Source organism: Taudactylus pleione, unplaced genomic scaffold (genome assembly GCF_031769625.1).
Source record: "Taudactylus pleione unplaced genomic scaffold, aTauple2 ptg000333l, whole genome shotgun sequence".
NCBI classification, from domain to species: Eukaryota; Metazoa; Chordata; class Amphibia; order Anura; family Myobatrachidae; genus Taudactylus; species Taudactylus pleione.
The window spans coordinates 5,748,058-5,769,073 of NW_028284734.1; the positions used below are offsets into that span (position 1 = coordinate 5,748,058).

Sequence of the window (21,016 nt, forward strand, 5' to 3'; positions counted from 1 at the left end):
AACAAAACATATCCTATACAAAAGAATGTTGTCACGCTACATAAGAAAGTAAAACAATCACATTCCATCTGAGGCCTAAAATACAGCCCATTCTAATGCATTTTTGTTTCATGTTCAGAACTTGCTAGATAACAAAAAAAGACGACTGAATTTTTGACATTGCTATATAGATTTACCAGCTAGGAAGCGAATGTGAAGTCTGCCACAGGAACTGTAATCAAGTGAATGACGCAAACTCATAAAAGGAGACAAATCTACAAAACATCTGGCACAGTTTTACCCACAGGGTAATAGTTAACCCCCTTGTGTTGTGTGCACCGCGCACGGTACCCAGACGCGGGAGATTAGGACATAAAGAACAGCTCTTATTTCCATTACATTTTTTTCAATTAATCAAAACAGGTTTTAGATTTACAGCACTGATGAAGATGGAGCACAGATTTTATGGCTGGAGAGATTTTCTGCATACGGTTACATTTTACATGATTATATCTCGGCAATAACGAGGGTAAGCCCGTAATTAACTCTTTAGCTTACAGTGGAGGAGGATTACAATAGGGGACCGCAGCAGAAAACAAGCTTTAGCTCCAGCATTTGAGTAAAACCCAAAACTGAAAAGACTGCCAGGGTGACATCCAATATCTCTAACAATTTACTGAAAGGGGACATATTATATCTTACTTGCTTACTCTCCTGGAATGTCCAGGATGCTCCTGAATTTTAAGGAGCTCTCCCATAAGAGTAGATCAGCCTACCAGATCTGCCCACTGTCCCAGAGTAATAGGTGGTCTGGGTGCTTGATGATGCAATTCACAGCACCACTCCCCCTGCACCTCCTTCATGGGCCTGTCATCCCAACATCTCCTGGAGGTCCCGATGATTAAAAAGTTAGTAAGTATAATTAGAATTTACAATTTTAATGGAATACAAATAGTGGCTGCAGAGACTGACATGCAACATGGATGGATGGATAGATAATGTTGGTACTCTACATGTGGAAAGACAAATAATATGCACAATCATTGTATTGCCAGTTCTATGTATTTCTGCAAAACTGCTTGTACCACCACAAAAACTAATGTTTGAGTCCATTTCTAGTATTCAGCCAAACTCTGGAACTGGTGAGTACTATATGTTCAGGCTGTGCGCTCTATGTTGGTTCTGACCACAAAATGGCATCCCCTATGCCTGTGTGCAGGTGGCACTTTCATCCCCACCTCTTCAGAAAACCCAGTTACTGTACATATTCAATGACTTTACTTGACACATGATCATGGAAACTACACAGTACTATTGTCGGTCACATCTACAATATAGGCAACAACCCATCAGCTGGACCATGATTCTGTACATTAGTTCATCAGGTCATAATGTAAATCAACCATTGTGATGCTCAACAAAACTACATTTCAACACAAGACGTCACTTTAGTTAACCGTAATCAACCTCCAATTCAATTACCTGTTTCCAGGCGTGATGGAGATAAAAATACAGCATGTACAAGTTATATGCAAAACAAAAACATGTACATAACATGGACCAGATGCTCATAAAACCATACTGGTGACCATTAGGAGACACTGAAGCATCTGACATGTGGGCTGGAGCCCCACATTACTGTATTATACTCAGTCCTGCTGCTTTGGATTACACAATGTTTCCATTCAGGCTAGATCCTAGTGATTACATAGTGTTGTGTTATATGTATAATGACCATTAATCAATTAAACCATAAATCTATGACAGAATTAGTACCATTGAACCTGGAGATTAGCCAAGTATGGTCTATACAATCATTTCATTTATAGCATACATTTTTACTTCTATATTTACAAATGATCTAAGATTATAAAAGAACATTAATAACAAAAAAGTAACAAAGGAATGATTCTGTTCCATTGGGGACAAATTTTTGAAAACAATAATATTTGGGGCATCTCAGATCTTAGTCGCCATAAACAACACTCCTTGATTCCTTTTAAGTGTTCCTTGCTATTCTCTTGGGGACATAGGGACAAAGTGAAGTACATGAGACAGGACATTCAAAAGATCTGGCATGCAAAAACAAAGGTTTCATTTGGTTAAAAAGACAGAACACATCAGAGATGCAGAGCAGCTCCTTTCATAAGTCACAAGGTGTCATTTACTTGTATCCATTCCCTTTTCATCAGATCCAGAAAAGTATGCACTCCACTAAAAAGAGCACACACTACAACATCATACCGTTCTAAGCAGCAGGAAGACAAAACAAGAGCAAATATAAAAATGACACAATGAAAAGACACCGGTCTGGTATCACAGGACGAGAATTGTCACCTCTCTCCCCTACAGGTATATGGCAGATGTAGGTCTCTGAGCTAGAACTCACAAGTATCTGACAATAGCTGCTGCCTACAAGAATGACAAGTGTCAGTTACAGGAAATACAGACAAGTCCGTCTGCTGAACACCTTTCATACAGGCTGCAGAAGAAAGAAAAGAACATTGAAATCCGATAACAAAATACAATATAGACCATTATATCCTCCCTCAAGAAAAAAAATACATTTCCTGAAAAAAACATATATATTATGTTACAAGGTTCCCCCCTCCCCAGTGTCAAACACAGGTTCATGGGTGGAAGAATGAAGAACAAACAAAATTACATCCGCTTGGTTTTAGCGCTAACCTTGTCTGGTCGGCTTCCGGTGAATCCTCATTTTGGGAAAAGAGGGCCAGGAGTAATTGAAAGGAGAATCCGAATCAGAATCCATTTTTTCGGTGGAGAAAAGAAGCAGGTCCCCGCCGTGCAAAAGCAACCAGGACCTCGGGAGCTTCTTTAAAAACACACAGATGATGTAAAATAGAGGAATAAAGAGAACTGGATCAAGTTGCCCTCTACCCAGGGGAGGGAGAGGCTGTAAACGTTTGCTCCCTTTAGGCGCTCAGGCATGTAGACAGATCAGACTGTACATATTAAAGCAGATGAGGGAATGCAGGGTGAAAACATGTACCAAACTTGGTGCTGCATCATGGTCCAGAGCTATTTCAGAGGTCAGTTGGTGCCAATGAATCATTAACTCACCTTCTCATTTCCATGCTAATGGTAACTGAGGCTGGAGTTTGTGGAGTACACTTGTAAGTAAACACTTGGAGAGTACAAAGATACCAGAGCACAGCATTTCCCCTTTACAGGCAGTGATTTTTGTTATGGCCGCTCTCATATCTGGCTTTTTGTGATGAATGTGTTTACTGGCTGCTGCTAGTACTTACGAAAGCTTTGTAGTCAACAAATAAATACCAGAGAGACTTAAATACTTTTTAGCAAACTAAAAATTTAAAGTGCTGGGACGAAAACGAAAGAAAAAAACAAACACAGCTATGTCTGTATTAAGAGACAGAATATATAAAATGTGCAAAAAAATCCCATTTCTCTCTAGTAGTTGGGACACTTAAGAACCGTAACAAGCGGAAAACAAAAAAAATTGGTTTGTTATGCATTTCTTTCGCCCATTGTCTAGGAGTTATACAGGGACTGTCACAGATTTAACGAGTCTGGCACCTTTAAAGTAGCGATGTAACCTTGTTTAAAAAGGAATCAGTGATTTACAAGGAGCAGGCCATTCTTACACTGTATCCCTGAACAACTCTCTGCACACAAGGGTCCGGGTAAGACCTATTCGTGGCACCACCAACTGATTCACAGCAGACTAATGTCTCACATCCCTTCAAGAGGGCTAGGAGCCACACAGCAAACGACAATGAATTATAATCTCGATGAGCTGTAGCCAAGGCACAATACACGTTTTAATAAGCTGCAGGATAGTAAAGTTCCATTTCTCTTACAATCCACAAAGAAGAAGCCTGCTTGTGGATCAACTTAAAATGTCAAATTTGGAATCCTATGATATCTGAGCCTGGTAACATTCCTTCTTTCACTTCAATTATTGTTCAAACTAGTGAGTCCGACAGAAGCGCTTCTGTACTCTCCGTGAAATTAATTTCCTCCTCTGCATCTGTGTTTCAGTTAATGCATAGCAATGAGAAAGTTTTCGAACGCAACATAATAAAGGGAAAAAAAAACACATTTAATTAAAGCCTACACATTTGGTAGTGTGCCAGCCCACTGGCGAGAAATATTTAGCAAATAGTTAATTTATGTAATTTAAGTTATTATGCAGCGATTGTATGAATACAGTGACATTCTTCAGATACTTAATATGGAACGGAATGAGACTGAAGGGGAGGGTCACATCATTCATTAAGTAGTAAATTAGCAAAAATAAGAAACATTTTTACCAATTTAATAAACAGGTAGATCAGGAAGTGGCGATAAAGCACTGTCAGCCTGTTTAACTTTCTCTTTATTGTAATGGCCCATTAGTGCAGCATCTGTAGAAGAGAGAATTTGGCACCTTTCGATTGGGCGGTTTGGATAGGCTCTTTGCCAAGTTCGGGTTAGGCACAGGAATGCGCTCTTGGGGATGGCACAAAATGTCGACGTTTAGAATGTTGGAAACTTCTGAATATCAACATTCAGAAGGTTAACATGGATGGGAGGTTGATATGTTACAGGTCATCATATTGTCAGAATGACGAGACTCAGTGTCAACTGTCTGCATGTCTACCATGCAGATTTACGTTAGTGAGGTATGACTTATCCTAACCATAACCATAAAATCGTATGAAAACAGTCTTAACATTTTATTGCCTACCTTCACAATGTCGACATTATGTCATGTCGACATTTTGATTGGGTAGTTTGGATATGCTCTCTGACATTCAGACCATGTCGACATGCTTGGATGCCTCACTTTACTCCAAAGTTTTGATTATAAAAAATTACTATTCTAATAATTTTTATAGTCAAAACTCTGGAGTGTACCCAAGTATGGCTGAAAAGGGAATTGGTATGAAACACCGTCAGCGGCAGCCCGACAGGAGCAGAGTGCGACGCAGCGGAAGCCCGACAGCGCTGGAAATCCCGATCGTGGATAGGTAAGTATTTACTAACCTAACCCCCCTAACCCTCCTTAGGGGTGCCTAACCCTAACTTCCCCCCCAAGTGCCTAACCCTAATCCCCCCTCTAAGTGCCTAACCCTAACCACCCCCTTCCCCGCTGCCTAAACCTAAGTCCCCCGGGGGGGTGCCTAACCCTAAGTCCCCCCCGGGGGTGCCTAACTCTAACCCTCCCTCCCCCTAGCCTAACCCTAACCCTCCCGGGGGGGTGCCTAACCCTAAGTCCCCACCGGGAGCCCTAAACCTAACCCTCCCCCCCCCGCGGCTGTCCACTCGCGGCGCCCGGCATCCCTACGATCGGGATGCCGGGCGCCGGTCTCCCGGCGTCGGGGAAATGCGGGCGTCTACATCTAGATGCCCGGCATTTCACCCTTGCCGGGAAATGGCAGTCGGGAAGCCGGCTGCCGGTATTTAGGCAGTCGGCTTCCTGATTGCATCCCGCTGAAAAGGCTCTGCCTCACCTAACCGCACATGACTGCTGCACAGCCCCTACACACTGCATGGAGGAGGAGGTGTAATGTGCCGGTCTTTATGTTAAAACACCGCACATTACGCTTCCTCCTCCATGCGGTGCAGAGGCTGCGCAGTCCATTACTATAAAGCACAGTCCCTGAGGGTCCGCGGACGCCACTTAAGCTACAGAAGGGGATCTATCCACTGCCCTTACCTAATTAAGAGGGAGGGTAGAAAAGAGAAGAGGGAATTGGGGGGGGGGAGCGTCGTAACGATTTTATGTTGCCCCACCTAACCTAAAATTGTTCTGATGGCCTGGACGGTAAGTAAATGGAGGTTACAATTTTCAGGGTTCATTTACACGGGTGCTGGGAAAAAGTCTAAAAAACATATGTAAACTAAGAACATGCTTTAGATAAACTGCCCCAAAAAGCATAATAGGGCATGTTGCTTTCTAATACTGTAAGTGCAGCATTAGAATTTTAGAACGCAATGGGATGATGGTGGCACCACTGAGTAATTCTATGGCACATTTCATACACGTATTGCATAGAGTACATAAATACTGCTGCATGAATTCCTATATTTATATTTACATACTCTTGTTTAACAAGGACAAAAAAAAAAGTCTCTATACCCTACATCCCCAGTTCAATAATAAAGGTTTTTTTTTTTCTTTTAATTTTACAAATATTTTAAGAATGACTTCAGCGCTGTGCCTCATCAGCCACCATCGCCGAAACCGTATGAGCAATGTTATGAAAGAATGCCTATTCCAAGCAAAATACAAGTAAATATATAACTCCAGTTTAATCAATAATCTTTCTCCAGGCATCTGAGGAGAGGTGAGACAAATGGGACCAGCCTGAATATCTGCAGTTTGGTATTTGCTGAGTTATAAAGTGACAAACTAGCATTACATGGCAATGTTACTGAGTCTTCACACTCCTCCTGTACAAGTGGTTCCCAACCTTTCTTTATTCCTGACATGACAGATTCTCAGACAGGCTACAAAAATGTCAAAACAACATTTTTGAGACTTCGCAATTAGGATAAAAACAGTGACTCCTGGAGTACTGGGAAACCTCCTAGGGGTAAATAGACTAAAGGTCGATTTTGATACATTTTTAATTGATTTAAAACTATCTAAATCAATTAACATCGATGTTGTGTTTCAGGTGCTAAATCACACATGATTTTTGTAATTGCAATTTTTAAGTTTTAGTAAAATGTGCGATTTAGCCCCTGAAACACAACATCAATGTTGATCGATTTAGATCGATATTTAGTCAAAATAAAATCAACCATTAGTAAATTTACCCCCTGGACCCTGGGGAAGGAATGCCATTATGACGGGGAGTGTATCCTCTTGACTGTGCAGCCGATGCTGCTAGATGGAGCAGTGAGTGAAGTGGGGAGCAGAGTTTTGAAAGGTTGACTGTAAGAGGTCAGCAGAACGCTGTGAGCGGCACCAACTTCATTATGGAACTTTAAACCGTGCACAGCATTGGGGCTGATTCTGAGACTGATGGGTATCTTTGCACGTACGCGAATAGCGAGTCTTAAAATCTAACGCATGTGCATATACAATATTAGGCACTTTTGCTGGTCTTAGTCCGATTCAGAGTCAGACGGCCCTTAGCCAAATCTGACTTTGCGTCATATGGTTGTTTCGGGGAGAAAACCTGGGCGGTGACAATGCGATTGCAATGAACTGTTCCGTCTTGTGGGAGTGTATCTTGAATTCCACGCTATTCTGAGTCATGCATTCTGAGAAGGGGAGCCTGTTTTAGATGGATTTGTTGTACCTACAGATGTGTCCTACCTAATCTAGCCTTAATACGCCATGTGGCAAGATGCCTGGCACGAGTGAGCCATCAGGTCGCTTGCAACATTTCTAGCTTTGGGCATATTTTTTGGCCAAAAATGCGACTTACTCACAATGCGTCCCTAATGGGACGGTCCGGGCGCCTGAAAACCTAGCCGAGCAGCTCCCCCTCCTTGCGCTCTGCCTGGCCGACATCCAGAGAAATGGGGAGTGCAGTGAGACCACACACCCTTGACGCACAACACGCCCCCATGAGCCATGGCCGAGCCTCTTTTTATACACGTGCACAGTAAGGTATACCGGGGATGAATTACAACCCCAGGGCGGGATGTACTAAAGTGAAAATGAAGTCTAAACGTCATTGGTGTTCCAATGATGAGGGAAAAAGGACTCTGTACACATGAGGGACAGTCGGAGGTGCCAAATTAAGTATGATAATTCTGGCTGGTAAGATCCTTTATTGCTTTTTTGGATCTTATACCAGTTTCTGACACAGAAGTCATGTGTAATAGTGGTGGGGGAAGCATTGTGTGGAGGAAGTAAGGCTGTAATTGGTGGAAGGATAGTGAGTATTTGCTTCCCTTTTCTCTTATTTTGGGGTGGGAGGGTTTGTTATGTGTTTGAAATAGATGTGGAGAAATGAGCAAGAGAGTAAAAAGAAATGGAAAGTGGGCACAAAACCAATAAAGCTATATAAAAAAAATGTGAGAAAGTCAGATGTACGGTATGCCAAATCTCCCTAACTTTTCAGATACACCCCATCAAGAGAATAGTTGAATGCCCCTTCTGCACTATGTAGGCAAAAGTAATTGGACACTGACAGCAAATAGATCAATGAGAATTCATTGACATCAGTACTTTGCAGAAATCACTGTATGTGGTGGACCTTCAGACATCCTTCTTGGCAAACTGTCCACAAGTTCCTGGACAACAGCAGGCGGTATGTTTTGCCATTCCACCTTAAGTACAGTGACCAACTGAGACACTGAAGACGGTCGAGATGGCCTACAACGCACCTGTCACTCCATTTCGTCCCAGAGGTTCGCCATGGGGTAAAGATCTGGACTCTGAGCTGGCCAGTCCATCCGAGTTACAGAATTTTCTGTATACCAGTCCGGTGTCGCCCTGGAAACATGACAGGTGGCATGGTCGTCCTAATAAAAACATTTGTTGTTTCCTTAGAACTGCAGGTGCATGGGAGTTCCTACGTAGTGTTCCTGTCAAAACCACATTAGCGGCCATTTGGAACTTGTACGGGAGTGTCCAATCAATTTTGTGTACATAGTGTATATAGTTTCTGCTGGTGTGCACCACATATAAAAATCCCTCTATATGTGTCCTTAGTTGGAGCTAGAGATCCCTCTTGGCTGGGGCATGACACTACCCCTTTGTACAGGAAGCCACTCTGCCCTTTCTAATCTCCCTGAAAGGATTTTTCTTAAGTAGGCAGTATGGTGTGTAGTGCCACAGGTAGCAGGGACTAGAATACTGCATATAAAACAAGCAAAGCTATATGATTTACACCACATTGCTGTTAGAAATTATTACATTAGAGACTAAGATATTCTTGACTTTACTACCGAGCCAACAGATTATATGGCTTTTATCCTAAAGATGTGTATGAATTATCATTAAAAATGATGTCAAAATAAGCTGTTTATTTCAGAAAGACTCATCTTTCAAGTGTTCACCTTTCACTTTGGGTTCCTACATTCCACTTACTGATCATCATTTCCTAAGTATGCAAACAAAAAGGGATAAGACTCCGTCAGAAGGTGTACTGTTGGGCTAAATAGAACATTACTCTGTCACTTTGAAAAGAATAAAAAATACAAAACAATAATAAACCATTAGGTGGTTACATAGGACAATTTTAGGGTTTGTTAAAAACATATTTCAGGTAATATGAGGCTATGGGGACAATCAGAGTGGACCCCACACCAAGGATTACCCAGAACTTTTAGAAGATATGCATAAATTATTTCTCATATCAAGCAATAAAGCAAGGTATGATATGCTAACCCTTGGCCTAAGCCAACAAGGATTCCTTGGTAAGGCCAAAAAAGCTGGGACTGAAGTTGAAGTAGATGGAATTTCGCATCCATATGCCGCCTGATTCTAATACAGCCACAAATCCATCTAAAGCAATAACATCCATCTAAAGCAATAAATCCTGGGTTTGATACACAATGTTTTACACTAAGTGGCATATTCAATTGAGAGCCGTAATTTGAAATACCTCGCGGCGCAGGGTTTTTCCCGCAGACACAAGTTTTTTCATATTCAATTGCCGAGGAAAAAAAAAATCAACAGTGTTAATTTCAATAGGAATTGACACAGCTCTTTTCTCACAGCCCCCAGAAGGTGCAAAAGTCAGCTCTAATGACTAATTAGGCAATTGGAAATTTCCAATTATCTTAAATCAGTCCAATAATTATGGCTTGTTAATTTATGCCCCCCAAATTTAAACGATTTAAACAAAAAATAGATTTTTATCATATTTTTTTAAATTGGCCTTAAAATTACCCCCCAAAAATTAACTTTATTTTGCACTTTTTATTTGATTAAGTTGTAATTAACGTATTTTGATTGCTTTTCATAATACTTTTATTTGAGACAGTAATAAACCTCATTACTGTTACCCAATATTGTTTAAGTTACAGACTGTTCCCCAAATTTTTTTCTTTTTAAATTTCTGTTTTTGCAGTAAAAATTACAGCAACCAGTTTTTTAAATTGGATACTGTGGGTATCGGGAGCGTGCATACCCTTGGTAATGAAAAAAGTTTGCGACATCCACGGTAATATTTTCTGCAAAAATCACACATCCAATCGAATATGCCTCTAAGAATGTCTGTGAGACTACATGACTGCATCTCTGTCACTCAACTAGTAATTCCCATGTACATCTACAAAATGTACCTCGTATTACATGCATATCTAAGACATACTGGCCAACATATCTGACCTTACTCTCAAGTACAAGGGGCTCAATTCATATAGCCATGACTCTGCCCCCACAAGTGCAATGCATGTAATCAAGGTCAGAACAACTTCCCTAGAGGGATGGGTATGAAACATGGGGACGGCCTACTCTTCTGTGTGTGAGAGAACTCCCCAAAATTCAGACATTCCCAGGAGGATAGGCAGAAATGGCCCAATATCTGACTAGACTTAACACATCTGTCTATCCACATATTCATTATGTGTTTTGTTAGCACACTGACCTGCAAAGTCACTATATTTGTAAATGAGGACAGATGCACACACTTGGGGAATAAGAAATCACTAGCAAAGGCATGCACAGAGAGGGGGAGGGGGATTTAAAAGGGTCTAAAACACCCCTTTAAATAATTAGTGAAAGTATAACTTTGCTATGTGGTCCAGTAATCTCTACCTCTAACTGATTTGTGTCCTGTGCAAGGAGAGAGATTAAAAGTGCGTACACACATCTTGTGATGGCCAGCCAACCCATTTGTTTCTGCTCATAACTGAATGCAAACCTCATTGTAAGTGGGCACCAAATAACTACCATTCCCAGTCGATACATGAATGCTTATTTGCAATGACTGCAGCCTCACTGTTTGGGCAGTAGTAGTTTATTTAGCCTGGAGGTACTGCACATGTGGACAAACCCGGGACTAGATTGATGGATCAGTCCATATTGTCTAAAAAAAAAAATAACTGGAAATCAGGTTTATTTGCAATACATTTTAAAGTATATTACTGCCTCTCTACTAATATACAAAATGAAGGAAATTAGTAAAAGGTGCACTTTAATTACATAACATTTTCAATAGTTGCTTTCCACTAAACAATTAAAAACAGGCAGTTTAAATGGCAAAATAAACTGACCGGCCAGTCATACTAGTAAAGTATGAAGCCCCAAACAGTAATTGGGCAAGAAAACTTTTACTGACCAGCCAATGTTGCTGTACATGACAAATAACAGGAAGCAGGAGCAGATTGTATGATTGTATGAGCGGATTGGCTTCCTTGCTCTACTTCATTTCTGAAGATGTACGAGACCAAAACATTTCTGAGGGACGGAAGATGCCAAAACCCAAACAAAAAAAAAAAAGACTAAAACATTCAAGGGGAAATCCTGTCACAGACATACACGCTAGAGAAATGTCATCATGCTTGGTATTTCAATTAAAAACATTCACAAAAAATGACCAATAATTCATTACTGTTTTCAGTGGTAATTTAGACCAGTGAGTAAGAGACGGATGAGACACACAATGGCGTAATAGGTTTGTCACATGGAAGTAAGCAGCTGAATAACCCATCAAGACATTCAGTACAGAACTACTGTGATAAAGACCCCTATGTACTAGGCCTCGGAGAGATATAAAATGGACGGAAATAAAGTACCAATCCTAGCTGCCATTTTTCAAACAGCTTGTAAAGTGACAGTTAGGAGCCGATTGGTTGGTACTTTATCTCCGTCCACTTTCTCTCTCTGCAATGCTTAATACATAGACCCCACAATCTTGTACAGCTGCATAATCACTTACTGTTTAATAAAACTACATACGTTTAGCCTCACAGTTTCGATAGGCTAGTATTAAAGTGGTCCCATTGCCACATACTGGGGAGGCAGCCATTTCATCGAATGAACCAATACCCAGCCTATGAATTCACTTGGGAGTAATGACAGCCCTAAGGCATTCCTAGTGAACAGCTAGGCTCCTAATTATTGGTTTAGCTCACAAAACAGCTGCCATCCTCAAATGAGGACAGGTGAAGTGACTACATCCAAGTCACAATAGAAGTGTGGCTAGATCACAGGGGTGTGTCTGGAGGGAAAAACCGGGCAGCCTTGCACTTTTTCTCACTAAACACCCGTTCAGTGCTAAGCTATACCGCCCACCATTACCACAACCTGACAAAGCGGTCTCGTTCGAGAAAACATGTTGTTACATAAGTGAACATGGGAGGTTTTAAATTATTATTCAAAACTACCTAACCGTATAGAAATATGGAGTTAAAGAAAACAGGTAAGATAGGGACAAGAAAACAAATCGAACGTAATTGCTCCCTCATTGCCTGCATGGAGTTTTATGTCTATATTGATGCATATGTGGCGTTGTAAGCATATGTGCGGCTGGACCACCCCAGATTGTACACTCTGCATAACTCCAAATTCCAAACCATGCCCTCAATGACCATATGCGAGATGGTGATGTAAGTGTGTGTGGCTACTGTACGGAAGCAGCATCACCAGCCGCCAATAATAAAGCAGTCATTGGCAACTGGTATTTCTCTGCAGTCACCGAGTATTATGGTTTGAGTAAGGGAAGACCGCAGAAAGCAGAGACAAAAAAACATGAACCAGTCAATGTAGAAATCAGCCACAACTGTCCCTACCATTTATTATAACTGACAGATGGGTTAGATACGGAGCTGGGGATCCCGGTGGTCAAAATCCAGATACCGGCATCCCGACAGGATTAGGATACCAACGCCTATCGGTAGGTATCCTAACCCTTCTCCTATCCTTACCCCTACCCTAAGCCTCCCTGCCCGGTGCCTAAACCTAATCGCCCCCCTGGTGCCTAAACCTAACCTGCCACTCCCCACACCCTAATCCCAACCCTCCACCTTTGGGATGCTGGCGGTCGGAATGCCAGCACCTAGATTCTGGCAGGCGTCTGGTATCCGGCGCCGCAATTCTAAGCGCCAGCATCCCCTATGCCGGGATTGTTACCGGATCCACTGACAGACACCCTTCGTCTACTGGCTACAGAGAAAGCCATTTTCCTTTAATGATAAACATACACTCAGTCTCATTTTATTAGAATGTTTACTCACACTTTCCAAATTTTACATTAAAACATTGGGATTGCCTAAAAAATTTTTTAAAAATTATCTAAAGTATTTCTTGAAAATATGAAAATCCATCAAAACATACATTTCATATTCAAAAAGGAAAAGACCTTCCATACTGAAAGTGCTCTCTTTTTTTGCAAAAGAATGATTCAAAAGTACATTTCAAAATGCAAGCATAAATTCACTCTTCCTCAGATCTTGCCAGGCCTTTCAGAAGTCTTCCCGAGACCATGCTAATGGTGCAGAATATTTTCCACTGGGGAAAGAACTAGCCAATATGAATAATACCTATAAGTGATAAATTGCCTTAAAGAGGTTTCCTCTGAATTTATTTGACAGAGGTCACATTGACATTCAAACATTTCAATCTAGCCAAGGCAAGGCAGCAAATCTCTAGGACAGCTTGTTCTGCATATACGATAAGCATTCTTATGAAAAAAAACAAAAAAAAACTTAAATTCACATTTCTACCCCTAAACTACAAAGCAAAGCATAAAATTCAAGGGAATCCCACTGGTTTGGGAAATATTCCAGCTTCTGCCTGCACTCACAGTTCTCTAGGTGTGCAGAGGATTGACTAGCAGCTCTGGAAAGAGAAATTCGGTGGTGTGGGTTGGTTTCTTCAGTTCTGGAAGTCTGATGAGGCTATTATATTTAGTAACATAATCCCTGACTTCATCACACAGATCGCAATGGTGCAAATATGAGCCCAAAATGTAATAGGCTCAGAATTGCTGGTCCAGCACTAATGGCTTGCCCAAGCATGATATAGACACTAGATTTACGGTGGCAATTAGTTTCAAGGCAAAAAAATTTGGTTTGCCAGCATGTTTAAGGTTCTAACGCCCGCACAGTGAAAATGCTTAATGTAGCACTATAACAGTGTCGGGATACTGGCGATGGCATTCTCTAAATCCCGGTAGAAGCCCGACAAGGGACTTAAGATAGGCGTTGAAATACTGACGCCTACCTTAATCCCAACGCCGTAATCTACACAGACGCCATCCCGAACTACGTAAGTAGCAGTTAGCATCAGGAGGGGGAGGGTTAGGTTCAGGCACCCCGGGGGGGGAACAAGGGATTAGGCACCCCCCAGGGAGGGTTAGTAGGGTTCCCCAGAAGGGTTAGGTTTAGGGTGCGGGAGTTAGGGTTAGGTAACATCCTGGGAGTTTTAGGGTTAGGCATCACAAAGGGAGGGTTCGGGTTAAGGGGGGTGAGGGGGGGGGGAGAGGGGAGGGTTAGGAGTACTTAACTTCCCTCGTCAGGATCTCCTCCTGTCGGGCTTCCGCAGTCGGGATTTGAACCAGGTAAACAGCCGTCGGTATTTCTATACCATTCCGGTCTCTTAATTATTCAAAATATTACAAATAAAACAGAGGAAAACTGTGGCCAATAAAATACTCATTGTTGCTGGGAACACAGCAGACAAGTAACAATAGCCCAGCAGGAGGCATGCTAAGAGAACCAAGTCTCATGCCATTTCATACTGAATAATTCAACTACTGAAAAAATATAGAAAAACTAGCATACATGTATAGGACATAAATTCACCTCCTACAGTAGTTCTCCTATGACACAAAGTGCTACACCATGTAATATACAGGGTTGATGCTCTAATAAATTATCATTAGAAAACATTACATCAGGAGATAGGAACATGAATGTCACAGACAAATATATATATATATATATATATATATATATATGTCAATTGGGAGGTATGCCAACTCATACCCCTCTCAACAGTGTAAAGATCATAGACCTTTTACCTCAGCTAGTGGCAAGAAAACATGTGACATTTGTTCTCTCAATCTAAAGTATTGTGCTAGTCGAATTAGGTATGGGCCACCACAAAAGGAGGCCTGGCCACGGGCGGGCCACCACAAAAGAAGGCCTGGCCAGGGGCGGGCCACCACAAAAGAAGTCCTTTACAAACATGGCAGAGAGTTAGCCAAACACTGAATTACTTTACTTTCCCAGTACAAATAGTGAATTGATTCATTTACACTTAGGCTCATTGTTAATAAGTAGAAAACAAATTTGAAAGGGACAATATCGAAATTCAGTATATATAGGTTTATCCATTTCCCATCCGCTGATCGTATATATGTCTAGCTGAATAAGCAACTGTGCGTCTCTGCATTGGTAAAGCGAGACAGGGATTTTCCTGATGGAGAAGAGGTGTATTACCTGCAAGGGTGATCTTCCATACAGTACTCAAAGAGTTAATTAAACCTGAATTTAACCATTTCCAACATCCACTACCTTTACACCCCTTCCAAAACTTTCTGGTTTTACTGGAGCAGTCCAAATATTCAAAAGGAAGTACTAAGAGATGTCACAAAAGTGACATTATGACGACCAATTTCATGAATCAATGTCAAGGATACAAGTTATAATCAAAGCATGCATGACTTAACTGTGCTTATGGGATTTTTAAATGCATCACACCTTACACATACACATACCTTGTATCACTATATACTGGAGAACTGATTGTGTAACTATGGGAAAAAAATTACTTTGTAACTCCTTTTTTTTGCCCTTTCAATATTAAATTGACTACACAAAATATATGAGAGTATAACAAAAATCTCTATATAATGAATACATAGCTGTAAAATGTGATCTAGTCATTAAAGCATAAACTTTCCTGGTAATAAAGGGGTAAAAAAAAAATAAAAAAAAAAGGGTAAAAAAACCCCCAAAACTCTGTGGATACAATTTTGGCATATCCTAAATTTGTAGCGTGATCTCGTCTGAATAAATAATGACATGCTAAAAGTGCAGTTCTCTCTGTAACCCTGCACCCACAAGCTGGATTCACAAACATCTTAATATATTTTCTTTTACTAACTTATGATAGTATGATCAATAAGGATGTTCATGAACCCAGGCAGATAATCATTACAAAGTGCTTCATAGATGAGGAAGACCATGGAGATCTTCTGTAAATTGTCTTACCTCCTCCTGGGCTCATTCCATCAAGTGGCATCTGCTTCTTCTCATTCCTACAGTGCATGGAGTTTACAATCTGAAAGATACAGATTAGTACAAATTAGGGGCATTAACATTTTTTTTACATTGTTGGCGAGATTTATCAAACCTTGGAGAGAGAAAAAGTACCAACCAATCAGCTCCCGTCATACTACAGGCTGTGTTTGAAAATTTGACAGTTCAGAACAGACTGGTTGGCACTTTATCTCTCTCAACTCTCCAAGCTTTGATACATTCCCCCCCCCCTGTGTTAAAAAATGAATGTAAATTATTTTTTTTTTCTTTCGATGTCTTTGGATACAGCATTCCTGTAAAGGACTGTCCCACACCCAAACTAACAAAAATATTACACCTTCTTGGCTGGGGTGTACAGTACTGCTGACTATAACCTAAGAGACGGAACTCAAGGTAATATCATCAGATAGCTTTCTCTGCTCTCGGCTTATTTATTACTGCTAAAGATCACATCATCTTCCCAGCAAAACGTCGGCATTTTATAGGTCAGTAAAAAAAAAAACATCCAGTTATTAATTTTCACAGGTGACTGTTATAAGGAGTTTTGAAATATGTGTTGTGATGTCTACAATGTGTCGGATATATATGAGAGAAGAGAATTTGTTTCATTTTATTGTTACCAATGATCAGCTGCTAAAAGGCAGTTTCTTTGATACAGAGCAATACACCTCTCAAAATACAACAGCTTGTGGTGGTGGTGGCCTTGCAAACACAAGTGCCGGGTGTAAAAATCATTGATGGGACACCGGAAACCAAGATATAAAGGCAGAATACTGTAACGGGACAGATCTTTAATGAACAGGTTATATTTACAATGGAGCGCATCTAACAACCATTTTGTGAACATCAAGTAATACATTTAAAGTCATTCATATGGTGCATACACACGGTCAGATTTTCCTTCAGATCTGTACAATAACTATTTTAAAAATCGTTCATATCTGAAGGAAAATCTGACATATCTGTCAGATGAACGATACGCGTTCCCGTTTGTCAGAGAACGATATCTGACATCTGATGTGTTTGCAGTCAGATTTGGATGATTCCATTCATTTTAATACAGGCAAAAATCGTTCAAATTGTTGGTAAATCGTTCATCTGACATACAGTACCTTGCAAAAGTATTCACCCCCCTTTGCATTTTTCATGTTTTGTTGCCTCACAACCTGGAATTAAAATGGATTGTTTGAAGGTGTGCATCATTTCATTCCCAGAACATGCCTACAACTGTGAAGTTGTGGGTTTTTTTATATTGTGAATCAAACAACATTTAGGACAACATAAAAGAAAACGTCAGCGTGCATAACTATTCACCACCCTAAAGTCAGTACTTTAGCGAGCCACCTTTTGCGGCAATTACAGCTGTAAGTCACTTTGGATAAGTCTCTATGAGCTTGCCACATCTTGCCCCTGGGATTTTTGCCCATTCCTCAAGGAAAAACTGCTCCAGCTCCTTCATGTTGGATGGTTTCCGCTTGTGAACAGCAATCTTCAAGTCTGGCCACAGATTCTCAATTGGATTGAGATCTGGGCTTTGACTAGGCTATTCCAACACATTTAAATGTTTCCCTTTAAACCGCTCGAGTGTTGCTTTAGCAGTATGCTTCGGGTCATTGTCCTGCTGGAAGGTGAACCTCTGTCCCAGTCTCAAATCACAGGCAGACTGAAACAGGTTTTGCTCAAGAATATCCCTGTATTTAGCACCATCCATCTTTCCCTCGACTCAAATCAGTTTCCCAGTCCCTGCTGCTGAAAAACATCCCCACAGCATGATGCTGTCACAACCATGTTTCACTGTGGGGATGGTGTTCTTGGGGTGATGGGATGTGTTGGGTTTGCGCCAGACATAGCGTTTTCCTTCGTGGCTGAAAAGTAAAATTTTAGTCTCATCTGACCAGAGCACCTTCCTCAATACATTTGGGGAGTCGCCCACATGCCTTTTGGCAAACTCAAATCGAGTCTTCTAAATTTTATCACTAAGTAATGGCTTTTTTCTGCCCACTGCCATAAAGCCCAGCTCCATGGAGTGTACATCTTATTGTGGTCACATGCACAGATACACCAGTCTCTGCTGTGGAACTCTGCAGCTCCTTCAGGATTACCTTTGGTCTCTGTGGTGCCTCTCTGAATAATGCCCTCCTTGCTCGGTCTGTGAGTTTTGGTGGGCGGCCCTCTTGGCAGGTTTGGTGTGGTACCATGTTCTTTCCATTGGATGATGATGGATTGATGGTGCGCCGGGGGATCAACAAAGATTTGGATATTTTTTTTTATAACCGAACCCAGAATTGTACTTCTCAACAACTTTGTCCCTGACATGTTTGGAGAGCTCCTTGGTCTTCATGGTGCGATGCCTTTTGCTTAGTGGTGTTGCAGCCCCTGGGGCCTTTCAGAAAAGGTGTGTTTATACTGACAGATCATGTGACACTTAGATTTCACACAGGTGGACTTCATTTCACTAATTATGTGACTTCTGAAGGTAATTGGTTGCACCAGAACTTTTGAGGGGCTTCATAGCAAAGGGGATGATTACATATGCACATGTCAATTTTCAGAATTTTATTTATAAAGATTCTTTTTTATATACACTACCGTTAAAAAGTTTGGGGTCACCCAGACAAATTCGTGTTTTACATGAAAACTGACTTTTATTTATCAAATGAGTTGCAAAATGAATAGAACATATAGTCAAGACATTGGCAAGCTTAGAAATAATGATTTTTATTTGAAATAATAATTTTGTCCTTCAAACTTTGTTTTCGTCAAACAATGCCCCTTTTGCAGCAATTACAGCATTGCAGACCTTTGGCATTCTAGCTGTTAATTTGTTGAGGTAATCTGGAGAAATTTCACCTGCTTCCTGAAGCACCTCCCACAAGTTGGATTGGCTTGATGGGCACTTCTTGCGTACCATACGGTCAAGCTGCTCCCACAACAGCTCAATGGGGTTGAGACCTGGTGACTGCACTGGCCACTCCATTACAGACAGAATACCAGCTGTCTGCTTCTTCCCTAAATAGTTCTTGCATAATTTGGAGGTGTGCTTTGGATCATTGTCCTGTTGGGGGGAGGAAATTGGCTCCAATCAAGAGCTGTCCAAAGGGTATGGCATGGCATTGCAAAATGGAGTGATAGCCTTCCTTATTCGAAATCCCTTTTACCTTGTACAAATCTCCCACTTTACTAGCACCAAAGTAGCCCCAGACCATCACATTACCTCCACCATGCTTGACAGATGGCATCAGGCACTCTTGCAGTATCTTTTCACGTGTTCTGCGTCTCACAAATGTTCTTCTGCGTGATCCACACACCTCAAACTTCGATTCGTCTGTCCATAACACTGTTTTTCAATCTTCCTCTGTCCAATGTCTGTGTTCTTTTGCCCATATTAATATTTTCCTTTTATTGGCCAGTCTCAGATATGGCTTTTTTTTCCAATCTGCCCAGAAGGCCAGCATCCCGGAGTCGCCTCTTTACTGTAGACGTTGATACTGGCATTTCGCGGAACTATTTAATGAAGCTGCCAGTTGAGGACTTGTGAGGCATCTATTTCTCAAACTATAGACTCTAATGTACTTGTCTTCTTGCACAGTTGTGCACTGGGGCCTCCCACTTATCTTTCTACTCTGGTTAGAGCCTGTTTGTGCTGTTATCTGAAGGGATTTGTACACACCATTATAGGAAATGTTCAGTTTCTTGGCAATTTCTCGCATGGAATAGCCTTCATTTCTAAGAACAAGAATAGACTGTCAAGTTTCACATGAAAGTTCTCTTTTTCTGGCCATTTGGAGAGTATAATCGAACCCACAAATGTTATGCTCCAGATACTCAACTAGCTCAAAAGGAAGGCCAGTTTTATAGCTTCTCTAACAAGCAAACCCGTTTTCAGCTGTGCTAACATAATTGCACAAGGGTTTTCTAATCACCCATTAGTCTTCTAATGCGCTTAGCAAACACAATGTACCATTAGAACACTGAAGTGATGGTTGCTGGAAATGGGCCTCTATACACCTATGTATATATTCCTTTAAAAACCAGATGTTTGCAGCTAGTATAGTCATTTACCACATTAACAATGTATAGAGTGTATTTCTGATTAATTTAATGTTATCTTCATTGAAAAAACCCCAGAAATTTCCTTCTTTTTGAAAGAAAAGCACTAAGTGACCCCAAACTTTTGAACGGTAGTGTATATTTTTCTCATTTCACTTCACCAAATTAGACTATTTTGTGCAAATCCATCACATAAAATTCAGATTAAAAAAATAAATAAATAAAGGTTGTAATGTAAGAAATAGGTAAAAAGCCAAGGGGGGTGAATACTTTTGCAAGACACTGTATCTGACCGTGTGTATGCGCCAATACTCTACCAAATGAATCATCTCCCAGAAGTGCAAACTACAAGAAACAATTGATTAATTTAATAACGATTAGTAGCTCTATTCATCAGGTAAGAATTTAATTAACAGAAATTTCCGTCTCAATAAAATCATGCCCAAACTGGAGAGCTACGCCCACAGGACTACACTGCACATCTTGCTGCGGTAAGCTACGTGCATTTTACAGGTCTCCCATTTATCTTTACCCATGAATGTATTTCTCTGCAAAACATTAACCCAGACACAAGACTAAAACAGAATGAGAGCACTATTGTGTATTGCACATCAAGCTGCCGGTGTATACATGCCAGGAGACACTTCCTATTACTCACAATGGTCTTCTCCATGGAGACAGACACTAGTAAGACACAGCCATTACTAATAAGGGAAGCAGCATGACAAAGTACAGTGCGTAATGGCCCGGGACCAATGGCTCAACAATTACAAGTTATTCCTATACCCAAAATGTTTAAATTGTTCATTAAATATAGACCCAGAGCAATTGTCCTTTTTCT

General features: G+C 40.9%; 1 protein-coding gene across 3 annotated transcripts in view; it reads right to left on the bottom strand.

Annotated features, from left to right (window-relative positions):
• The window catches only part of ARHGEF28 (Rho guanine nucleotide exchange factor 28), a 287,796-nt gene that overhangs the window by 123,293 nt on the left and 143,487 nt on the right, over positions 1 to 21,016 (bottom strand). For 2 of the 3 annotated variants that reach the window (XM_088443751.1, XM_088443750.1), the window contains exon 7: positions 16,078 to 16,147. In XM_088443751.1, coding sequence (XP_088299877.1) covers positions 16,078 to 16,147 — 70 coding nt within the window. Of the gene's footprint in view, positions 1 to 2,667; positions 2,753 to 16,077; positions 16,148 to 21,016 lie in introns of those variants that run through there. The other variant, XM_088443752.1, reaches the window with a different exon arrangement.